The 25331-nt window shown below is 46.8% G+C and overlaps 1 protein-coding gene across 1 annotated transcript; it reads left to right on the forward strand.

The window, feature by feature from the left end:
- The first annotated feature begins 16426 nt into the window (after positions 1-16426).
- Positions 16427-25034, forward strand: LOC145941446 (uncharacterized). Its single transcript, XM_083047559.1, has 2 exons — positions 16427-16462; positions 24489-25034. The coding sequence occupies exons 1-2, from the start codon at positions 16427-16429 to the stop codon at positions 25032-25034; spliced, it is 582 nt and encodes a 193-aa protein (XP_082903685.1).
- The last annotated feature ends 297 nt before the right edge of the window (positions 25035-25331 follow it).

Genomic DNA, 25331 nt, shown 5'->3' on the forward strand with positions numbered 1-25331 from the left:
CATTTTTTTTGGCGCTATGGAAACCTCATGGTACCACTCACCCACCGGGTAGGGGATGAGGGTTATGTGGGACTCCTTGTCCCACATCGCCGATCCACGTATGGATCAGCCCCCCCGAGGGGGGGGACTTGATCTCTATCTGGGCGGACGCCTCCTTCTCCTATTTGTTATTGGAGGGGGGCGTCCGCCCACCCTTCCTCCGTCTCCTCCATTTTGTTGGAGGATTCTTTCCTCCCACTCTCGCTCTCTCTCCGCCACCTCCTTTGCCAGCATGACTGCGTTGCAAAAGGAGGTGACGGAGCCCCACTTCTCTTCGCTCTCCAGCATCGCCTTGACGATGCTGGAGAGCGACAAATCCTCGCCCACCTTGTCTTTGAGGACACGGCGCTCACCCTTGAACGCACTACAATGTTCGAGGGTGTGTTGCGCCGTGTCCTCCTCTTCACAGTGGCAGCAGCGCGCCCTTCCTATCCTACACAGGTACTCCTGAAAGCATCCATGGCCTGTGAGCACCTGTGTAGTCCTGAACGACGTCTCGCCGTGAGCCCTCTCCACCCATTCTTCTAAGAACGGGCCCACGGCCCCGACGACGCGCGCCCCCGAGTGCGTTGGGGGCGCATTGGAGGTAGTTTTTCCACCTCTCCATCATGCGTCGCCGGGCCCAGAGTTTCACCTTATCTCTCACCCCAGCTGAGAGTTTAATGCCCCACCCACGGAGCTCCCTTCCTCGCGTGTATGATTCTTCATACATCTTCGCTGAGAGCTCCATGGGAGGCATCCCAGCTAGGGTAATTGCCGCCGCATGGGACACCATCCGATAATCGCGGATGCAGCGAATGGCCACTTTCCTTTGGGTACGCCTGAGCGTATCCCGAATTCTTTTTGTGGCCATCGCCGCATCCGCCCAAACCGGGGCCCCGTACAGGGCCACCGAATTCACGATGCCCGCATACAGACGGCGCACTCGACCGTCCGGCCCTCCCAAGTTGGGCAGCAGGCGACAAAGCGCGCCTGCTACCCCTTCTACTTTTTTCGTCAGACGGTCGAAGTGCCCGGTGAAACTCCAGGTACCGTCCAGGTATAGACCCAAGTACTTAAGGTCTTTTCCTACCTGGACGGAGACGCCGTTTACTGCGACATGGGCTCTTGACGGCACTCCTTTTTTTGTTTTTCGAGTGCCGTTATGGATGAATAGCGCCTCCGTTTTTTGAGGCGCTACTTTTAAGCCCATGTCGCTTATCGCGCGCACGGCGCATGTCACTGCCACGTTCGCGATATTTATCGCTTCCTGCCAGTCTTTCCCCCCGGCTAGTACTAGTGTGTCGTCTGGATAGCAGACGACACCACAGCCGGGGGGAAGTGCCGACCGGAGGACTCTGTCATAGGCAAGGTCCCACAACATAGAGCCAAGTACTGACCCCTGTGGGACCCCGCAAAATATTTCCCTCCTTTTTTTTCCCTATCGTTGTGGAAACCTCATGGTACCACTCACCCCCCGGGTAGGGGATGAGGGTTATGTGGGACTCCTTGTTCCCCTTGGCCGATCCACGAATGGATCATTCAGGGGGCCCAAGACCTACCGCACTAAAACCACAGCGGGTGTTCTACTCGGGCGTTAGGTGGGGGACGGCGAGGATGCTGGTATCCCATGCCGACTCGCCGCCCCCCGCCTATTTCCTTCTCGGGGAGAGCGCCGCCCCTGAAGGGGACGACGCTCTCCCTCCACGCATCGTGTGGATTGTTCGCGGTTGCAGCGCAGGGCGACACCGACCCCACACCACGCCCTCCCAAAAAGTTTGGGGGGCGGGGTCACGGCTCGAGTATCCCGCTCGAGCGGCCATCCCCCGCCACCGGAGTGGTGCTCCCTCCCCCTCCCTAAGGGATAGGGGATTCGGCGTCCAGCCCCGGAGGCCTTCACCAGGGGGGCCCCTCTCAGAAGGAGAAGGACCCTCTCTACGGCGCTTGCGCCCTCCCACCGGTGCCTTTCGGCTTCCGGTGAGAGGGCGCTCCCACCGCATCTACGTCTAAGAGGGGTGAGATCGCGCCCCATGCGGCCGGGCAGTGCGCGACCACCACAGGCGCGCGACCCCTCCCCCGGCCACCCCGGTTGCTCCCTCCGCTCCCTTGGGAGTTAGGATTCGGCCGCAACCAAGGAGGTTGCCCATTTGGGGGCGCGACTGCGCCGGCCCCGCCTAAGCGAGACCGACGCACCCGCGCCCCCATTTCTCGTGAGGTCCTAGGGGGGAGCGCCGGGACTTAAGCGTCCCCGGCCCCCCCCCCAAAGACCTCATCCCGCGTCCAAATTGGACACAGGTATATTCGGGCCCCCCCCCCCCCGATCCCCGCCACCACGAATGGGCAAGCCCATCGACGGCGGGAAAAGAGGGGGCCCGTCCCCATCCTCCATATCCGTCTCTTCCCTCTCCCTCCTTCTCCTTCTATTGGGGTGGCGCCCCACCCCGATTCCCGGCCCCGCAAGTGGGCAAGCCCTCTGACGGCGGGAAACGAGGGGGCCCGTCCCCATCCTCCGTATCCGTCTCCTCGTCCCTTCCTCTTCTTCTTCCTCTTCTTCCCTCTCGCTCCCTCCGTCTCTGTTGGACTTTGGAACGGTCTCTCCCAAATTATCAAGGGGGCGCGCTCTCTGCACGAATTTAAGCAGGGACTCTATACACACCTACTTGATCTGACTTCGTTGGACCATACGCGCTCTCGCCTTGCCTAACTCTAACTCTTTTCTCTCTCTCTCTTACACACCGGGACCTTTACAGTCTGACATCTATCTATCTGCAATATACATAACTTGTATTAATTAATTTACTTTGTGCTTATATTTTTGAAAACCGCTACTATAATCACATATAATTGTATTCAACATACTCTAAGAAATGGCGCCTGAGGGGACTCTGCTCCCAGGGCGCTCAATAAATATTGCTTTCTCTCTCTCTCCCTCCCCCTCTCCGCCTCCTCCTTCTGCAGCATTACTGTGCTGCAGAAGGAGGAGAACCCTCTCCACGCATCATCGTTTTCTGTCATTGCCCTCACTACTGAGGGCAATGACAGATCTCCTCCCACTGCGGCCACGAGTTCCTCTCTTTCTTCCGCCCAGGCACCACACTCCTCCATTGTGTGCTGGGCGGTATCGCACCCGTGGCCGCAGTGCCAGCACCGCGTCGTGCGCTCCTTTCCTATCCGACCCAGGTACTCACCGAAGCATCCATGGCCTGTGAGCACCTGGGTCATACGGTAGGACACCCCACCTTTGGCCCTGTCCAGCCAGTCTTCTAGACAGGGCCGTATGGCCCCGACGGTGCGCTGACCCGGCAGCCTCGGATCCATGAGGCTGTCCTTCGACCTTTGGATCAGCGCCCGTCGGGCGTGGACTCTCACCGTACGCCGGAGGCCCTCCGTTATTGGGACGCCCGCCCGCTGATATTCTCTTGTACGCTTGTATACATCTGCGTACATGCGGGCGAGCATCTCCACTGGGGGTACTCCTGCTAGTACCCCCACAGCCGTCCAGCTCACTGTCCGGTAACCCCGGCATATTCTATTGGCCACCCGCTTTTGCAATTGCCTTAAGGCATTTTTTGCACCGCGGGCGGCCCCCAGACTCTCCTCCCATACCGGGGCTCCGTACAGGAGCATGGAATGAATTGTTCCGGCGTACAGTCGACGAACACCTCCGTCCGGTCCCATAAGGTTTGGCAGCAGGCGTTGCAGCGCCATTGCTGTCTTCTCCACCCTGGGGGAAAACATTTCCCTCCTGCATTCCGTGCCATTTCTGTCCCGGAACATTATTTGTCTGTGTGCAAAATAACTCCTAATGACCCCCATGAGGTAACCAGGGACGCGATGATAAACCATCGCGTCCCCGATCCTGTCCCAGGGCAGGGTGTTGAACGCGTTTACAATATCTAGTGATATGGCGACAACAACCCTGCCCTCTTCTATGTGAGACTCCGCGAGGGACCTCACCCGCCGTATGGCGTCGATGGTGGATCGTCCCTCGCGGAAACCATATTATATATATCCTCATGGAGGTCTATACCGTCCCGGGACAGATGCCCGACGAGGCGGTTCACTATAAGTCTTTCAAACAGTTTACCCGCCTCGTCCAACAGGCATATTGGCCTAAATGCAGGAGGGGAGCCCACCGGTCTTCCTCCCTTGGGGATCAGCACTAGCTGTGCTGATCCCCATTCATCAGGGAACTTTCCGTCCCTGAGACAGTTATTATATAACTGCCTCATGAACCCGGACAAATGGCCCTCGACCAACCCCCAGATCCGGCCGGGTATTCCGTCGGGACCAGGGGGTTTATTTCTCCTGGCCCTCAGTCTTTTGAACACCTCGGCCATCTCACGCTCCGTGATCTCCAGCTCCTGGTTCCACCCGATTGGCTCCTCCGGAATTGGAGGAGTCCGTGTTGTGGGAAACAACTTTTCTATAGTTTCCTCCAGGAGCCGGAGATCCATACTTTCCGTCGCGGGGGGCGCCCATGGTTTAAGCTTGTTCATAACAAGCCTGTATGGGCGCCCCCAGGGGTCTGCGTTAAGGACGAGCAGCTGCTCGCCCCACGCTTTGGTTTTAGCCTTTCTGATGGCCGCACTGAGGGATTTCCTGGCTTCCCTATATCCCACCAGTGCGTCCACCGTCTCCTCTTCGTTGTCGCGCCTCCTCATCTCTCTCACGAAGCGGCGCCTTGCATGGACGGAGGCCCTGCGGAGTTCCGCTATCTCCTCCGTCCACCAATACGCCGCACGGCGCGACAGCGATCTGGCCCGGGGCATGGCGAAATCACACGCATCCGCCATTACGCCCCGGAGCCAGCTAACCTGACCTGGCACATCCTCTTCCGGCACTTGGATGCCAGGCCAGGTAGCTGAAGAGACAGCTGCCAACAGTTTGTCCGGGTCCATCTTTTTGAGGGCCCATCTCTTGGGGCGGGTGTTCTCCCCCCCGTTGCCGCGGTTGAGCACCCGTTGACGGGTTACCTCTACATCAAATTTGATGTAGAGGTGGTCGGACAAGGTCTCTTCGTCCGACACCCGCCAGTTTCTTATTTTGCCGGCCACAGAGGACCATGTTAGGTCCACGATTGATTCCCCCTGCGGCCGGAAGGGTGCTCCTCGACCCTGTGTTAATAAGACACAGGTCGAGTGCCGCGGCCTACGTCTCTAGGACCCTGCCTCTCTGATTCGTGGCACGGGAACCCCAACGCGTTGACTTCGCATTGAAGTCCCCAGCCAGGATCATTGGACGAGGGAGCCTCCCGCGGACGTATTCCGTGATTTCGTCCAGCGCTCCCTCGTACCTGGCAGAGTCCCAGCTGGGGGGGATATACACCCCCACCATTGTGATGGGCCCCCAGTCCGCCGCAACAAATGCGTCGCCCTCCCCTGCCTTACTGCAGGGGGGGCCCCCAACACCAACGGGAGGGCGTGATGTGGGGTCGGTGGCGCCCCGCATCATAACCGGGAAGGATCCGCACGATGGCGGACGGGGAGAGGTCTTGATCACCGATCAAGGCAACTCCCCGGAGAAGGTGGCGGGGGGGGCGTCTGGACGGCATGGGATACCAGCATCCCAGGCGCCCCAAACGCCCGAGACGGACACCCGCTGAGGTTTTAGTGAGGTAGGGCTTGGGCCCCCTAGCCGAACCATTCGTGGCTCGATTAAGGGGAACAAGCAATCCCACATAACCCATCGCTCCATCCCGGGGGCATGGGTACCTATGAAGGTTTCCTCAGCGTATATATAAAAAAAAAGGAAAGGAATGAAGATTTTAGGGCCGACGCTGCGACGAACATGTCAAACGTTATTTATAGGGGTGCAAATGTAAAAGCGTTGACGTTCGGCAGCTTTGTACCCTCGCGGAAAATCTCCCATAAACGAAAGCGAAACATCTTCCTTAATATTTTTTTAAGGAAGAATTGCGACGTATCAGCGCAAACGTTCGGCTGCTTGTAACCGGAGCACTCTAGAATCCATAAAACTATGTTTCTCATTAAATGTCCATAAAATCATTAGGATATTATTGAAAGGAATGGGGATTTTAGGGCCGACGCTGCGACGAACATATCAAACGTTATTTATAGGTGCAAATGTAAAAGCGTTGACGTTCAGCAGCTTTGTACCCTCGCGGAAAATCGGTCGTAAACGAGAGCGAAACATCTTCCTTAATATTTTTAAGGAAGAATGCAACGTATCGGCGCCAACGTTCGGCAGCTTGTGTCCTTACTCCTCTATCCATAAAACCGATATCTCGGGAAACTATCTTTTGAGATACGCCAAATGTTAGAAAAGGAGATAGAATTAGGTGAAATATATATAAGGAGGATGAGAGCGCGTCAAACCATAGTACGATTTGAAAGCGCATAGATGCAGCGGTGAAAAAAGTTTAGTGGTTACTTTCTTGTATTAGAAGTGTTAGTGGTATAATAGTGAATAAAAGAAATAATGGAAAACATCGAGCAGAACGAACGCGACCTGTTGGAGCGGTCTCATCAAGTCACCACCTTGGGCGAATATTTTGAATGGGCGCTGCGCTGCGAGGACTTTATCAAACTGCTCGAAGAACGCAGTCGTGACAAGCGTCCGCGACTCTCGATTGGATATAGACAATCTTTGGTTGCTAGAATCGCGCGACTCGAGGGTGCAAAGACTCGATTGCAGAGACAGTTTATACCCAGTGGTGGTAATTACAGTGGCGATAATAACACGGGAAGACTCGTTTGGCGAGAGATCGATACCGCGTTCGAAAATCGGATACTGACAGGTGCGGTGATTAACGCAGACTATATCGAACCGCTACAATTTTTGGAAGACGCTAGTAGTGTAGTACTCGAGCAAGTGCAAGATGTTATAAAAATACACAACTGTGCAAAAGTAAATACCGTGTTCAACGGTGAGTTTGTGACAGGTGATAAGCGCGCCAACAAAAGCATTAACACGCGAAATTATGAACTCTTTCGCACGTCCGATTTACGCGAGTGGTATGAGCGGCATGTCATCGAATCCACATTGGCGTCTCTCGAAGAGTTTCAGGAACGTGATAGCGGATGAGCATTGTCACGAATCCTTGATTTTACGGGCAACGTCAACTAGTGCAATCCTATGCGTGCTGGGTGTTATTTAAACTTGCCGCGAGATATTGTGACGAAGAGAGCATTGGTGAACGTGCAGTCTAAAGACAATGCATGTTTCGCGTGGTCAGTGGTGGCCGCTCTGTACCCCGCCGAAAGAAATGTGACACGGGAATCTTCATATCCTCATTACACGACAGTGTTAAATTTTCAGGACATTGAGTTTCCGATGACGTTAACCAAATAAAAAAATTTGAACTGGTAAATAACATCTCAATCAACGTCTACGGCATTGAGAGGAAGAAGCAATTATCTATTCTTCCGATACAGCTCACCGATCGGAAGAGAGAAAAACATGTAAATATGCTGTATGTGGAGGAGGATGATAACATTGGGCATTTCGCGTATATCAAAAATCTATCTCGCCTCGTAAGCTCGCAACTGAGCAAACACAATGGTCAAAAATATATCTGCGATCGGTACGTATATTTATTGCAAATTATATAATAATTGTAAATAAAATTGTAAATAAAATTGTAAATAAAATTGTAATTTTTTTTTCTTTCACAGATGCTTGCACTATTTCGGATCGGAGGACAAGTTGCAGTCACATACAGTAGACTGTCGAGAAATGAACGACTGCGCTACCCGATTACCAAGCGATAAAGACAAGTGGCTCGACTTCGACAACTACAACAGAAAGGAGCGACTTCCCTTCGTGGTGTACGCCGACTTGGAGTGTGTGCTGAAGAAGACGCCGGAACATGCGTCATACTCCCAACATCACGAGGTATTCAGCATCGCCTATTATATACATTGTTCGTACGACAACTCGTTATCCGCGTATAATTCTCGCCGTAGTATCGATTGCGTTTCATGGTTCGCCGAAGAACTTAAAAATTTAGCGCATCGCGTAAAGGGTATTTTGTCTGATAATGTCCACATGACAAAATTAACGCAAGATGAACGGGAAAAACTTCATAGCGCCACGCAATGTCACATTTGCGAAAAACCGTTTGTACAAGACGATACACGCGTATGCGATCATTGTCATTTGACCGGTCGATACAGGGGTCCCGCGCACTCAAACTGTAATATAAATTACAAAGACTCTTATGTCATTCCTGTAGTTTTTCATAATCTATCCGACTATGACGCACATTTTATCATAAAAGAAATAGCTACCGCGTATGAAGGACGCGTAGATGTGCTTCCAATAACAAAAGAAAAATACATTTCATTTACAAAGACTGTCAATAGTACTGACGATAAAGATTGGAAAGCTTGCGTGAAATTACGATTCATCGATTCATACAAATTTCTCAGTGCTAGTCTTGACAAATTGACATCTTTTTTGAATAAGGATAAGTTAAAAATTTTACGTTCCAATTTTTCTGCATTATCCGCTCACAATTTTGAATTATAAACGCGAAAAGGTGTCTTTCCGTACGAGTACATTGACTGTGTGGACAGGCTGCAGGACACGCGTTTACCACCACGCGAATCGTTTTACAGTTCTTTAACCGGTGACACTGTATCCGAGAGCGACTACGCACACGCCGTCAACGTGTGGCAGCAGTTCTCCATTCAAATCTTGGGTGAATACAGCGATCTGTACTTAAAAACTGATGTCTTGTTGTTGGCAGATATATTTGAAAACTTTCGCAACACTTGCATCGCGAGTTACGGACTCGACCCTGCGTATTATTATACTCTTCCCGGGTATACATGGGACGCCATTTAAAACATACACGCGTAAATTTCGAACTGCTTACCGATATCGATATGGTCATGTTTATCGAACGGGGTATACGCGGTGGTCTAAGTCAATGTTCAGGAAGATATGCGCAGGCCAACAACAAGTACATGCAGTCATGTGATCCATCGAAACCATCATCATATCTCATGTATTTTGATGTAAATAATTTATACGGATGGGCAATGTGCCAACCATTGCCATATGCCGATTTTCGATGGGTCGATGACGTATCTAATTTTGACATCTCGTCAATAGCGCTCGATTCGCCTACAGGCTATATCCTCGAAGTAGATTTAGAGTATCCACAACATCTTCACGACACGCACACTGACCTACCGTTTTGCCCGACACATGACAAACCGCCCGGCAAGCGGGAAGATAAGCTTCTCGCAACGCTATATGATAAGAAGCGTTATGTCATACACTACCGCAACCTGCAGCAATGTATGCGACACGGCCTTCGCGTTACAAAAATACATCGCGTATTACAATTCACTCAATCTCCATGGCTCCGAAATTATATCGAACTTAATACAAAATTTCGAACACACGCGAAAAATGATTTTGAAAAAAATTTATACAAATTAATGAATAATGCAGTATTTGGCAAAACGATGGAAAATGTGCGTAATCATGTGGATGTAAAATTACTGACAAAGTGGAACGGACGATACGGAGCAGAGGCGATGATTGCTAAACCAAATTTTCACAGTAGAAGCATCTTTTCGGAAAATTTAATTGCCGTAGAATTACGTAAACTCGAAGTAAAATTTAACATACCAATCTATGTCGGTATGTGTATACTCGACATATCGAAAGTGTGTCTGTACGAATTTCACTACGAGTACATGTCACCGCTCTATCGTGAAAGATGCCAGGTAATGTACACTGACACAGATAGTTTAATATACCATATTAAATGCGAAGATGTATATGAGAATATGAAGCGCGACGTGAGCAAATTTGATACGAGCGATTACGCTGTGGGCAATGCGTACGGTATACCGCTCGTGAATAAAAAGGTACCCGGTCTAATGGAAAGATGAAAACAACGGCGCAATTATGACTGAATTTGTAGGGCTTAGAGCAAAAATGTATGCCTTGCGAGTGGATGGCAAGAAAGATACCAAAAAAGTAAAAGGTGTCAAGAGTAACGTCATCGCGAGAACGATAACGTTTGACGATTATACGCAGTGTTTGAATGATGATATTGAAATGACACGTAGTCAGTCTTGTATAAGATCGAAATTGCACGAAGTATACACCATTCGCGAGACAAAAATTGCTCTAAGTCCGTACAACGACAAGCGGTATATCATACCTGAACCACTGATACATTACTGTGGGGACATTATAAAATACCATTGTAAATTATATTTTGTAATGTAATGTAATGTAATGTATTGTAATATAATGTAATATTGGTGTGTGTGTGTGTGTGATATAATTGTATGTAACATATGTGTATGTATTTCATATATTGGAACGGAAGGGATGTATTGATAAAGATTTTGTATTTCACATATTTCATGTATATTGTAATATTTCAAATATTTTTATATGTTGTACACATTATATATTTTTAAATTTTTGAGTAATTAATAAATACAGTTTGTATGAATTAAATTGTATTATCCTTTTGTATCCAAGAGTTGTGTGAATTGTCAAATCCCAGCCATTTTACGTAAACCTCGTCACCCCTTCTGCGCAGTACTTTCTCCACGAGATATACGTCCGGATAATTCGCGCTATGCAACTCGTGCTCGTAAAACGCTCCAGCGACAGATGTTTTGCGATAGTCCTCGAGTAGATAGTGTAGGAACACGTGAACGGTAGCAATGAATAATTTTTCTAAGTCCTTATACGATAAAATAAGAATATATTTGACTCAATTACAAAGTGATTCGGCGATCTTAGCAGTATCGAAAACGAGCAAGGACTCTCTGCCGTGGCGGTAAATCGGATGTATTTATTTCTTTCGCTTCGGTTTCTAGAACGTTCTTGATTTTTCGGTTACCGCTTTGTCTGTCGACTTCGTCAAGGTACTCGGAGTTATTTTCTTTTACTTATTTGCCTTACGAAACAAAGCGAGTCGACCCACACTGTTTTGTTTACGTTGCTATTATAATACAGAGTTTGTCTCGAACAAATAACGGTTGAAACGAATATTCGGTATTATCGGTTCGCTTATGAGAGAATTATTCACGCAATTTAATATTACTTTTAAAATAATTCTAATCCTACATTCGGCCGTTCTGACAATTGAATCTGTCCTCAGATTTCGTCTGAATTAATATCGTCATCGCAAGAGTCGTCGTTTTCCAGCCATGGTTTTATATGATCGGCGGATGTCGAGGTTTCGATCGGTCCTTCATGGTCGCCGATTTTTTTTACTACATATCGGTCGTTACGCAAAGTTTTTATTATTTGATAAGGTCCTAGGAATTTCGCAGCGCACTTTAACCCTGGTCCTGCCTGTGTTCTTTTAATCGCTACTAAATCGTCTTCACTATAGTGTCTCGCTTTTTTACGCCGCTTATCATAGTTTCGTTTATTTTCTGCTTATGTACGCGTTATACCTTCTCGCGCTCGCTCTCTCAACTCATCTCGATCAACACAGAATATTGCCTCCATTTCTTCTTCGATCAATTCTCTTAACTCGGGGTTATCTCTCAGTCTCATATGAGTTCCGAACATTAACTGGAATGGAATTTTACCTGTGCTTCTACTCGGTACCGCGTTTAAGTATTGTTGCGTTTGATGCAGATATTTATACCATTCGTCTGGCTTAGGCGCGGCTAATTTTGTCAATACCGGTATCAACGATCGATCTATTCTCTCGACTTGCCCGTTCGCCCGAGGAACGCCCGTCGTAATTAATATATGCTCGATATTTTCCTTTTTACTATATTCATGAAATTCGTTCGACGTAAAGGCAGTTCCTCGATCCGAAATAATTCTTCTCGGGTTACCGAAATGAACAGCTAATTTATTCAATTTATCGATTACTTCCGATGTACCGGTCGATCGCGTAGTGAAAAGCCATACAAATTTAGAAAATGCATCCACTATCACGAAAATATAGTGATATCTTTTTTTTGTCGAAGGAAGCGGTCCTAGGTGGTCGATATGATACGTCTCGAGAGGTACATGGCCTTTAGGTATCGGATTTAAATAGCCGTCTAATCTACCTGTTTTTCTGTTCGCCAAGATGCAACTCACGCAATTTCGAATAATTGTTTCGACTATATTACGCATGTTCGGAAACCAATAGTTTCGTTTGATCAGCGCTTCTGTTTTTTCAACCGCAAAGTGACCGTTTTCATGTGCGTTTCGTGCTACCTGCGCTTGTAGGCATTTAGGCACAACTAATTGTAGATCGCCTTTAATTTCTTTAAACAACAGTCCGCCTCTTACTACATAGTCGTCGTTTTGTCCTTTGTCGGCCAGTGAGTAAATATCACGCAAATTTACATCCTCTTTCTGGGCCTTTCTAATTCTCGCAACCATATTTTCTTCCGATTCGTTTATTATAATAACATACTACAAGGTAATGGATTTCGGCTTAATGTATCTACGTGGATCATATTTTTACCCGGGCGATGTACAATGGTATAATCGAATTCTTCTAATGATAAAGCCCATCTAGCGACGCGAACGTACAGATCTTTTTTATTCATGGTCATGGTAAACGCTTGACAATCTGTCACAATTTTAAAACTAATTCCTAATAAATAAACTCGAAATTTTCGCAGCGCCTTTATTATTGCCAACGTTTCCAACTCGTAGCTTGTATATTTTGTTTCGGCATCCGTTGTTTTTCCGCTAGCGTAATATATCGGGTGCAACGCACCGTCGTCATCGCACTTTTGCAATAAGATAGCGCCAAAACCGTACATTGATGCATCGGTGTGTAATTCGGTCTCCGCTTTTTGTTTATACAATTTTAACACCGGTTTTTCGCTTAATATAAATTTCAACTTGTCGAAAGCTTCTTTTTCTTTCGCGTCGAACTCAAATTTCGCGTTCATTTTCAATAAGTTACTAAGCGGTCTAGCTATTAACGCGTAATTTTTAATAAATTTACGAAAGTACCCCGTTAATCCCAAAAAATTCTGTACTTGCTTTAGCGTTTTCGGCTGTGGGAATTTCGTCACGGCTTCTGTCTTATTTTCGTTCGGGCGCGTCGAACCGTTCTCGATTATATGATCCAGAAACTCGACTTTAGTATGCAGAAATTTACACTTCCTCCAATTGATGTCTAACCCGAAATTCTCGGCTATGCACAAAACTTTCTTAAGGCCCGATAGCACGGCTTCAAAATCTGTCGATGGAATGAAGTCGTCCACGTAGGTTAATACCACGCCGTTCTTAATTAGTTCCCGAAAGATCTGGTTTATGAACCTCTGGAATACCGCCGGAGAATTGCATAAACCGAAAGGTGCATAAAGAAATTCGTATTGTCCGTCCGGAACTACAAATGAAGTGTACTTTCTACTTTCTTTTTGTACTGGAACGTGAAAAAATCCGTTTCTCAAGTCAATTGTGCTGAAAATCGACGCCCCTTGCAACGCATCTAATTGATCATCAATTAGCGGGAGCGGATAACGGTCCTTAATTATTTATTTGTTTAATTGTCTGTAGTCGATACATAATCTCGTTTCTCCCGTCTTTTTTTTACTAGTACTACCGGACTCGCGTAGTCTGAAAGCGAAGGTTGAATAATGCCCGTGGTCAACCATTCGTTTACGTGTGCGCTAACTTTTTCTTTCTCCGACGGAGACAAACGCCTAGACCTCTGATAAACTGGTTCGTCATCACGAAGCACAATAGTCATTTTGTATTCTATCTCGCACTTTTTGTTAGAGTGATATTTATTAATCATATTGCTTACATTACTTTTATATTCGCTTGTTAGATGAGATAGATCGACATCGCTGTACTCACTCGCTAACTCGATTTTAAAGATCTCGGGGAGGTTGTCCGCTGCTCGTACCTCCGCGCAAGGTTTTCGCACCGTGATCTTTCCTTCTTCGACGTATAAGTTAATTTTATCTATCAAGTCGGTTCCCAAAAGTAAATCGTACTGTAGTAATTCATTCGGCACTACCGATAGGCTTGTTAAAAGACATTCGTCGTCGATCTTAATTTCGATATCAAATTGCCCTATCGTTTTAAAATTTTGTGCGCCTATACCGCGGAACACGATTTCCCGATGTGTCAGATTCGGTGATCCCACTTTTTCGTATCGATCCTCGCGTATCAGTGACAATCGCTACCTGTGTCGATCAAAGAGACCAGATTCTCGTTATTAATTTTCACGTCTTTAAAATATTTACGTTCCGGTTTCGAAATATCGCGCATATTTTTAACTTCGTTGATTTTAGTTTTTCTTTTTTCGCAATTAGCCGCGATGTGCCCGAACTCTTTACACTCAAAACATCGCGTACCTTTTGCTGTAGACGGACAATCCGCCGCACGATGTCCCTGCGCCCCTCAATTGTGGCATCGCACCGCGCTCCTTGCCATCGCCGACTCCTCTCTCTCGGTACGTCCCTGGGCGCGCCGCTCTCTCGCGTTTCCTTGGGCTCCGGGCTGATTCCTCCCTCGCAGCGACACTCTCTCGGACGCCTCGAGCAACGCCTTTTTCATCCGCAGCCGTTGCACTCGTGCCTGGTCTCGCAAAACTGGATCCAGAATCCCCTCGATAATGTACTCAGCCACTTCGTCTTCGTCGATTTTAATTCGGTTTCCCATGATCACCTTCTGATGTAGATATTCATTGAAGGTTTCATCTCTACGCCAGATACGCTGCTCAAACTATTTTCTCATATGTACCTTTCCCAGCTCGTGAAAGAACATATTCTTCAGCTCGAGTAACAGCTCGTCGACAGCGATCTCAGTGTACGTCGGGTTGGAATGAAACCACTCCTGCGCTCTGCTTTTAAGCGCGCTCCGATCAGAATCCTTGTTAAATCGTCCGTCAAATTGTAAGCATTTCTTAGGGACACGCTTCTCCCAGGCCTCGAATGTGCCGCTATCACCCTCGAAATATCCCAACAGGCCCGCAATTGCGTTGATGTTCGTTACGCCGGTCTCATGAATCGCTGGACTTCTCGCCGTCGCGTTGTCCCTCCGCTCGCCTCCGTCGGGATTTATATTTTGCGTGCGTCTCAGCAGCTCGTTCTCACGTCGCATTAGCTGCAGCTCTCGCTCCATCAGTTGCTTCTCTTTCCGACACAGCTCCATTTCTCGCTGCAGATACTCGACATCGGTATCATTCACGCTCGGTTCATCCCCATTCTCGTTACTCCCGCGCTGCACCTCCTCTGTCTCGTTCGGCACACGCGGCATCCAATTGCCCGCTGGATCTTTCTCCAAAAGTCTGGCAATTAGCTCAGTTTTCACGCCTTGAGTCGACAAGCTCATCGCTCGAAGTATATCTTTTAGTTCGTTGACAGTGAAACTATTTGCATCTTGCTCAGCACTCGCCATTCTCTCTTGTCAGCCAATCCTCAGAAACTCACGAAAAATCGGTACTAGTCGAAATTCTCGACTTTACGTCGCGACCGCTCACTGCCCTCGCAGCGTCAACTCACGTCAATCCCGGACGAGCCCCCAAAATTGTAGGAACACGTAGCAATGAATAATTTTTCTAAATCCTTATACGATAAAATAAGAATATATTTGACTCAATTACAAAGTGATTCGGCGATCTTAGCAGTATCGAAAACGAGCAAGGACTCTCTGCCGTGGCGGTAAATCGGATGTATTTATTTCTTTCGCTTCGGTTTCTAGAACGTTCTTGATTTTTCGGTTACCGCTTTGTCTGTCGACTTCGTCAAGGTCCACTCGGAGTTATTTTCTTTTACTTATTTGCCTTACGAAACAAAGCGAGTCGACCCACACTGTTTTGTTTACGTTGCTATTATAATACAGAGTTTGTCTCGAACAAATAACGGTTGAAACGAATATTCGGTATTATCGGTTCGCTTATGAGAGAATTATTCACGCAATTTAATATTACTTTTAAAATAATTCTAATCCTACAATAGGTTACGGGATTAATACGCTGCACTTTAACAATTTTAAACACTTCGGTTGTCCAATTTGGTGTGTAACCCTTCTCAAAAAGTTTCTTGTACTTGCTAACGCGTACCGGGTCACTTTGAACTTTGCCGGAGCGGCAATCTTTATGTTACTATATACCGTTTTTAAAAGTTTATCAGCGATCGCGGGGGTGACGTCGACGGGTCGCATGCCGATCGTTCGATGCTTGCGCGCGTTGTAATCCGATACGAGTTCCGCCAACGCGTCGATCCACTTGTAAGTTCCGTTCAGCGTAAACATCTTCCACATGTCGTTCTTCAGCGTGCGATTGAATCGCTCGACGACCGATGCCTTCAATACCGAATATGTAGAATAGTGATTGATGTTATGTTTCCGTATAAGCCGTTGCACGTCGGCGTTATAAAATTCTTTCCCCATATCGGTTTGCATGTTTCTCGGGCATCTCTTGCTATCTTGAATTATCTCGGCGATAGCGTCAGCCGTCTCGCTTCCACCTTTACTCTTGAGTGGAATGGCCCACGCATGCTTGCTCAACACATCGATGACGGTGAGTATGTAATGGTAACCTCTGTTGAAACGAGAGTACGGACGCATCTCAACGATGTCAGCTTGCCACAGGTGATCGTATCCCCGCACTATGACGTGTTCGGGGAAAATTTTTCCTTGCCGGCGCGTGCAGTTCGTTCACCAACTGCCGTTTCTCCAAACTATGTTGTTTCATCGCTTCGTCGGTTTTTCTCGATCGCCGTTTGTCGCTCGTTTTGCGATTCATTTTCGTTTGTGGTTCTTCAATAGCCGTTCTTGAGCCGTTTCTGACCCGTTCGTAGCTGTTCCTGACCCGTTCTTGAGCCGTTCGTAGCCGTTCTTGAGCCGTTCCTGACACGTTCGTAGCCGTTCCTGACCCGTTCGCAGCCGTTCCTGACCCGTTCTTGAGCCGTTCGTAGCCGTTCCTGACACGTTCCTGACCCGTTCTTGAACGGTTCTTGAGTCGTTCGTAGTCGTTCTTGAGCCGTTCGTAGTCGTTCTTGAGCCGTTCCTGACCCGTTCGTAGCCGTTCCTGACCCATTTGCAGCTGTTCCTGACCCGTTCTTGAGCCGTTCGTAGCCGTCCCTGACACGTTCCTGACCCGTTCTTGAACCGTTCTTGAGCCGTTCGTAGTCGTTCTTGAGCCGTTCTTGAGCCGTTTTTGCATTGTTTACTTCCGTTCTTGACCCATTCGAAAATCGTTCTTGATTCGTTCGCTGCCTTGTTCACAGTCGTTTCTAACCCGTTCGTAGCCTTTCCTGACCCGTTCGCAGCCGTTACTGACCCGTTCGCAGCCCTGCTTGAGTTGTTTGTAGCCTTGCATGTAACCGTTAATGACTTGTTCATAGCCTCGTTCGCAGCCCTGCTTGAGTTGTTGGTAGCCTCGTTCGCTGTTGCTAGGCCGTTCATAGCCTCGTTCGCAGCCTTGCTTGAGTTGTTGGTAGCCTCGTTCGCAGCTGTTGCTAGGCCGTTCACTACCACTGCCACTCATTGTAGTTAGATAGTAGTTCGATAATCCTTCGTATCTGTTCGATAATTGTTCGTAGCCGTTCGATAACCCTTCGTAAATGTTCGATAACCGTTCAATAGCCGCTCCTAACCCGTTCACTGCTGCTCATTCAGGTTGATAGCCGTTTCTGAGTTAGCGTTAGCCGCGCGTTGAAGTTCGTTTATCACAATCTGTATTGCCCGCAAGTCCTTCTCGAACGAAGTCAGCTTCTCATCTGATTCTTTCTGTTGATTCATCAATCTTTTAACGCAGGATTCCACATACAGTTTGTTGACGGCATCGGTGTCAGCCTCAGGTTGCGCTACACGACGAATCTTCCGCGACCTTGCGTCATAGTCCGTAACGACGCGACACAGAGCGTTTTCGTGCACATAACTTTTCACCAATCTATCCCAAGAACCGCTTGTGCCGGTTGCATCATTTCTTTGTTCGAATAATCCAAAATTGTTGATAGGCATTTTTTTTTTTTTCCGATACGAGTGACGCTGATCGACTGATTAGATTTGTCGAGACATCATTCAATTTATAATAATGCCTGCTTCGCGAAGTTCCTCGATGATCGACAGGATCTCATTGTCGTGAGCGTTGTGGCCAGCTCGGCGCGAAGCGTCCAGCAATCGTACCCGATCCACTAGCTCGTTGGGGTCATCCCAGTGTATGTAATCGATCTTATTGTCGGTTAGTGCCATCGCGTGAGGCATGAATACTTCCTTTCCAGATTTTTTCTTTTAAATCGAAATCACTGGTGCGATTATATGTTTGTACTTGTATCCCCTGTTGCTTCGTAATTGGCCTTGCGTGTCATATTGCGTTTATGCGCGTTCGTCGCCAATAATATGCTCTTGTATTTATGCATATCATCCTCCGTGTAAATGTCATCATCGGGAATTCTCTTGAAGATCAACTCGTATAATCCTGGTGTACCAATGTACCTCACTTTGTCTATAATTATAGAGTCATATTTGTCAATGTCGAATCGTTTGTTACCGAGACGCATTTCATCCTTGTCGAAATAGACACCGTACACGTGATCGATTTTCCTTTCTTTGTCGCCACCGAGAGAGTGCTCATGTATTCTTGTCCGAGTGGTCCCAAGTGCTTTCGCAACATTTCTTGACCTTCCAGCGTTTGTAATGTGTTTCGAACAAACGATGTTTCGAGCGTGCTGCCCGAGGTTTCGAAAATATTTTCGTTTGCGAGTGTTTCGGGTATCATAGGTTGTACGATTCTCGTTGTCGCGAACGGTGTAGAGGTTATCATCGGTTCATCCAGTAAAGCATCCGATGTACGCGGTGTCGATGAGCAATTCGGGTTTGACCGTTTCCTCTTTTTCGGTGTCGCGTCATCCTTCTCCTCTTCCTCCTCCTCCTCCTCCTCCTTGTACCGCTTGATGGGTAAGATTTTAATCTTTGCGGTACTTTCCGGCTCGTTTTTCACCGCGATTGAGTTGTCGACAATCTTTTGTAGCGGCTCAATAATAGGTCTAAAATGGGTCTTGACCGCGATATCGTCATCGATCTTACCGGTCTTCAAAGCGCGACCAAAAAATGTTTCTTGCGGATTGATTCACTCGTTTTCGCAATCTCCTTCGCTATCTTTTCACGCTCGCGAATATTATCGTTCTCAGCCATGTCGGTAGAGTGTCGAAAGCTCGTGGTTCACCTCTCTCGACAGAACATCGGCAACGACTAATTGTTTTGCGGTATCGCGAACACGTTAAATCCGTTTCTGTATCGGCCGTTCGTAAGCGAGCTATCCTTGTCTATTACTAGGAATCCATACTTTTGCTGCCAACAAGTACGACATAATTCACTAAAATCCTCGTATGACATGTCGGTATTCACGTGATCGTTGTACACATGTTTCAAGTTGATACCATCCTGTTTAAACAAGATTAGCAGGTTTGCGTTGTCGCGTATAAGATGTTTCGGTATTCTTGCGTATGTTTGACAGAGATAGAAGCAGTCGACGTTCGAGTGGCGTCCCATTGAAAAGTATTCTCTTATCGTATTTTGTTTGTCGCACGCCACGTCATCGAAAACGAAAATCGAGTTTGGACATGCTTCGCTCGGTGGAATGACGTCAATGTTATTGGAGAATGTAAAATAGCCGATTTCATCGATCGACGTCAACAAATTCTCCAGATACCGATATTTTGGCTGTTGCAGCGATTTTGAGTACACGTACACGTTTTCAAAGCGGAAGCTGTGCGGGCTTTCTATCAAACTAATCAACACGTTAGTTTTACCGCAATTCGAGGGGCCGCAAACGATCGCGCGTATAGTAGTCGGCAGTATCGTACCGTATCTACGCATCTCCGCGTTGTCCCCCATCGATCGTAATCTGGCGTCGTAATTCGTCACGCGTATCGCGAAAGGTTGTCGCACGAAATTCATTTTCACACTCCTGACTGGATCGAACGTCTGCCTATTTATAGCTGCACGGAACCGCGAATTGCTCAGTAACGAAAAAATGTTTGTCTTGCTATCAAGTCCTTACGATATTTGTAATTTGAGCGCCGAACAGCTACAATTTGTGTCGAAAACAGTTTTATTGCGAATGTGCGGCAATTACGTCCACTGCGTGTGGGACAAGCTTCCGGAACATATAAAGGCGGATTTGGAGGTTCAAACCTATCGCCGCTGTTTCGAACATTACAATCGACCGTGACAGCGAACGCACATTGACGGTTCAGCGCCGATGATAAAAGATTGCAGCGAATGTCAACGAAAATAGGTAGAGGCCTATTAAATCTCGCGATAAACGCACTTCCGATCGAATTCCATATCCCCGGCTATCAGTTTTGCGGTCCGGGCACGCGACTACAAAAGCGATTAGCCAGAGGCGATCGAGGTATCAACCCATTGGACGCGGCGTGCCCTGAACACGATATAGCGTACTCTCGAAGCAACGATCTCATCGAGAGACACGCGGCAGATAGGATACTCGCCAAGGAAGCGCAAACTCGCATCGTTGCGAGAGATTCGACTCTCGGTGAGAGAGCCGCCGCCACAGCTGTCTGGGCAGCGATGAAAGCCAAGACGAAGTTCGGTATGAGCCTGAAAACGACAAAGACGAAGACGAAGAAAAAGATGGCGAAGAAACGAATACTTCCGGTAGCGAAACGTGGGGGTGTATTACCGATTCTACCAATGTTGGGCGCGCTCGGATCTCTGGTCGGTGGAGCGGCTGGTGTAGCAAAGATGATGAACGACGGAAAAGCTGCACAACGTCAGCTGCAAGAGATGCTACGTCACAATCGCGCCATGGAAGGTCACGGATTGTATCTCGCTCCATACAAACACGGACGAGGAGTTTCAACGAGAAAAAGGAAAAAAAAACGTCAAAGAGAGGCTAAAAATGCCGCAGGGCGTAACTACCAACATACAATTGCTACAACTGGCAAAACGTATGCACATTCCGTATTTTAGAGGTGTTTTCATGCGTGATTCATTACCGATCGGTGGTATATATCGAAACGAGAGCGGAATCGTAAATTTGGATAACGCTAAAGGATCGGGTACTCATTGGGTAGCGTATGCAAAGAGGGGGGATCGCGCTATGTATTTTGACAGTTTCGGCAATCTTCGACCGCCGAATGAATTGGTGCGATATTTAAATGTGACAAAGATACAATACAATGACACACCTCTTCAAACTTACAATCAAAGCATCTGTGGACAATTGTGCTTACAGTTTCTCCGAGCGATCGATGCACGTGAATTTAAAGACTGACATTGCACTATTTAACTCAGTATTCGTTTAACAGTTTTGTCAACATGTCTATGACATTCACACTGACCGGGAAGAGTAGTGTTCTCGCGGTAAACTACTTTCGAATACAAGCTGGTCTAGCGGATTTTGAGACTTATCATACGATATCGAACGTGAATTCCTCGAATAATAAATTTTACTTTGGCAAAGATACCGCGGAAATTACGATTCCCGAGGGATCGTACGAGCTGCAAGCGATACATGAGTTTTTGAAACATGCAATTTTACGAAAACGTCCGCGACACGCTGTTCGTGACGATGATAAAAAACACGCTGACACCACGCATATTCGGACGAATGACGACGGTGACTTTGAAGATGGAGAATATCCGATAGTGTTCCGCGCTAATTATAATACGATGAGGAGCGAGATCAAATGCGCCTACAGAATGAATTTTAGCAAGCGTAACAACATTGGCTCGCTGCTGGGATTCTCGAACCGTATACTGCAGCCGCGAAAATGGTACCAGTCGGACATGCCGATTAATATTATCAACGTGAACATTATCCGCGTAAAATGTAATGTGACCGCGGGCGCGTACAGCAACGGCAAACTCGTTCATACGATACATGTATTTTCACCGAGGGTACCACCAGGATATAAGATATCGGAAACACCGGCGCACATCATTTATCTGCCGATCATCGTGCGGAGCATTACGGATTTAACGTTACGCGTTGTCGACCAGGACAGACGATTGCTCTATTTTCGAGGAGAAGAGATCACCATTAGATTGCACGTACGACGACGACAGCGATAACGTACGTGTGCGGCGTATGAGATGCTCGTATTGAACGGATCGAAAGACACGAGAGATAACACAATCTTTACGGAGCCAGCGACAACAACGTCGACATTCGCTAATATCCAATCATCTGGTTGCACTAAGAAAAAGAAACTGAACGCATCAAACGTTGCGTTTTTACAATCTTTGGGATTCGTGGTGCGAAACATCTGAACACTGACCGACATCCTCAACATCGGAGACGAGCCAATCTTCGACGATCGCATCGTCAAGATCGAGACTCACACGTACAACCCGTTCGCTAACACAACATTCGGACACAGTGATGAGATAAGAATACCCATACAACAACAGGATCTGTATACGTTGCCGTATGAGAGTTTCCTATACATCGAGGGAGAACTAAAGATAAATAAACCAACCGACGGATCTGCTGTGATACTGGGAAATAATTGTGTCGCATTCATGTTCGATGAGATTCGATATGAACTCGATGGCGTGGAGATTGATCGCAACAGAACCGTGGGAATAACAAGTTTGCTCAAAAACTATGTAACGATATCATCCGATAGAAGCGTGATTATGAGAAACGCCGGCTGGACTGATCCGACTACTGCAAATGGAAACTTCAATTTTTGCGTACCGCTCTACATGTTATTGGGATTTTGCGAGGATTACAGACAAGTGGTGATTAACGCTCGTCATGAGTTAATCTTAATACGATCGCGCAACGACAACAATTGTCTGGTTGGAGATTCGACGCTGGAGCCTGTGATCAACATATTCAAAATACAATGGCGAATGCCACATGTGTTATTGAGCGAGATTAACAAACTGTCGATGCTGCGCGCTCTGGAAAGCGGACATTACCTCAGCATGGGTTTTCGCTCGTGGGATCTGTATGAGTATCCGCTATTGCAGCGTACAACCAAGCATTCATGGGCCATTAAGACAGCGACTCAGCTGAAGCCACGATATGTTATATTCGCTCTGCAGACAGGTCGGAAAAACATCATGTCTGAGGATATGAGTCGATTCGACGATTGCAAGATGACCAACGTGAAACTCTATCTGAACTCGGAATGTTATCGTACGACGATATGAATCTGGATTTCGATAAAAACAGATGGTCGATTCTGTACGATACATATGCGCGTTTCTGCAAGAACTATTATGGATACGAGTATCTCGAGCCGAGTCTCACCGTCTCAATGTTTCTACGTAACGGCCCGTTCGTGATCATCGATTGTTCTCGACAAAACGAATCGGTCAAGAGCGCAACCGTGGATGTGAGATTGGAATTCGAGTGTAAGGAGAATGTGCCGATGAATACCACTGCGTACTGTCTCATCATACACGATCGCGTGATCCAGTACAACCCGTTGACCAACGTTGTGCGCAAAATCACCTAAACGCACCAACAATTTAGAGAGAGGGGGAAGCATAGCAGAATATAAATCAAAGTGTTATGAGATGGTTGTCATTCTTCTTTTTAACTGATGCATCGAAGAGAGAGAGATCTCGTCATGTCCGTACCAACGTTTGTGGAGCTACAGGGGTTTATCCTCAATAAACAATTCATTGTAAAGGAAGCGGCAATCCTGAGAAGAGGATTTATTTTATCACATTATTTTTTCGTATGTCCTGTACCATGGGGTGTGCTCATAAAATCGGAGAGACACCAAGCCTCATGGTTGACTCAAAATCATCATGGATTACAATGGAAAGATGGAAACGTTCCATATAGCATGGCTCAGCGTTTGATTACAACAGCTATCGTTGGTGGACCACATGAAGAAGAAGAAGAAGAAGAAGAAGAAGAATCCTTTCTCGTATATGTAAAAGGACTTGAAAAGCGAGAATGGTTAGCCGATATATTGGATGATGCGGGAAACGGTTTGATTATTGAGACCTTAGATGCTGATTACGACGATATCGAGTCTCTAAATAATCTAGATGTTAAAAACACTATGCGATGTGGAAAACATGTTAAGAATTGCGCATTACAAAATGTGTTCAAAATATTTAACTGTTGGTCGCAACGCCAGAAAGAATTGCAAGATTTGGAAAAATAAAATATTTAAACATTAATGTTTTATTTCTTATTCCCCCTCCTCATTTCTTCCCTCGCGAGTCGTTTAAGAATTCTTTTTATCCGAGCACCGTCTCTCCCTTCTCCTAAATTTCAGAGCGCCAATAGTATTCTAGAATGTCCCATCACATTTATCCCACTACTTTGAAAAATAAGTGTCACGTATATTCTTAATTTTATACGATCAATGTTGCGTTAATCGTTCGTGCTGGTAGTTCACTTTTAAAATCTGGAAATATGTACTACGCTGAAAGAAGCAGTGGCTCCGGCAGACGTGTGAATAATTACGTACCGAGTCGTGATGACACTCCATCGTTTGAGAATAAATGTGACGAGTAAGTTTTGTTTAACTTCTTTCCATCTTTATATTTTTTACAAATTGTATTATTTTTCAAACTAATTTCATTTTTACAGCATTTCGTTGAAGCCTCGTGCAGTTCGTATACTAGGTAGACGATACGCATTGACAGCTACGGAATTTAAATTCCTCGAAATTGGTATCAAAGTGGATCCACCGAGTTACGTGGAAATCGCCATAGGAGATCATCGAGGAAAGGAATTAATACTATCTCTCGAAGCGTGGAAGGGACTCTACGAGCAACGTCACAATATTCAAAATTTCCTTCGGAACGACTCTAAAGATGTCCACAGTTTTAGCGTTGGACCACTAACAGTGAGATTTCATACGATTAATGACACCAAGTTAATAAGTTTTGAATCTTCAAATGTACGCATGATGATGATCGAATCGACGTTACACCGTATGTTCAATCTCGATCCATGCATTGATGTAACTTTTGATCGATTGGTTAAAATTACCAATACAGTCGATATCAAGTTTACGCAATTTTCAAATATCGCGTCCAATGTAACGAATCCTAAAGAAGTATCAAATGTAATACGCGCTAGCGACGCCTTCAACAAGCATCAGCTCATCGATTGCGAGCTGGCAGCTTTAGTTTTTAGTCCATAATATGTAAGAAAAGAAATATTTAAAAGAAGAATAAAGAGTTTTTAAGTCTAAATTATGATGTAATTTCTTTGCATGCATTTCCATTCTTCATCTTTCTCCCACCCGTAAGCAGTCCCAGCTCTCATACGTAGCTCGTTTCATGGTCCTTGCGGGGGATTACGTCATGCGGGGGATTACGTCATGCGGGGAAGGGGGAACGCCAGGCTAGAGACCGAGAGGCTAGGGACTGAGAGGCTAGGGACCGAGAGGCTAGGGACCGAGAGGCTAGGGGCCATGAGAGAGGTAGCGCGAGAGAAA

The sequence above is a fragment of the Prenolepis imparis genome, unplaced genomic scaffold (genome assembly GCF_030444845.1).
Source record: "Prenolepis imparis isolate NDT839.2.m4 unplaced genomic scaffold, iyPreImpa1.0 SCAF_10, whole genome shotgun sequence".
Taxonomy (NCBI): Eukaryota; Metazoa; Arthropoda; class Insecta; order Hymenoptera; family Formicidae; genus Prenolepis; species Prenolepis imparis.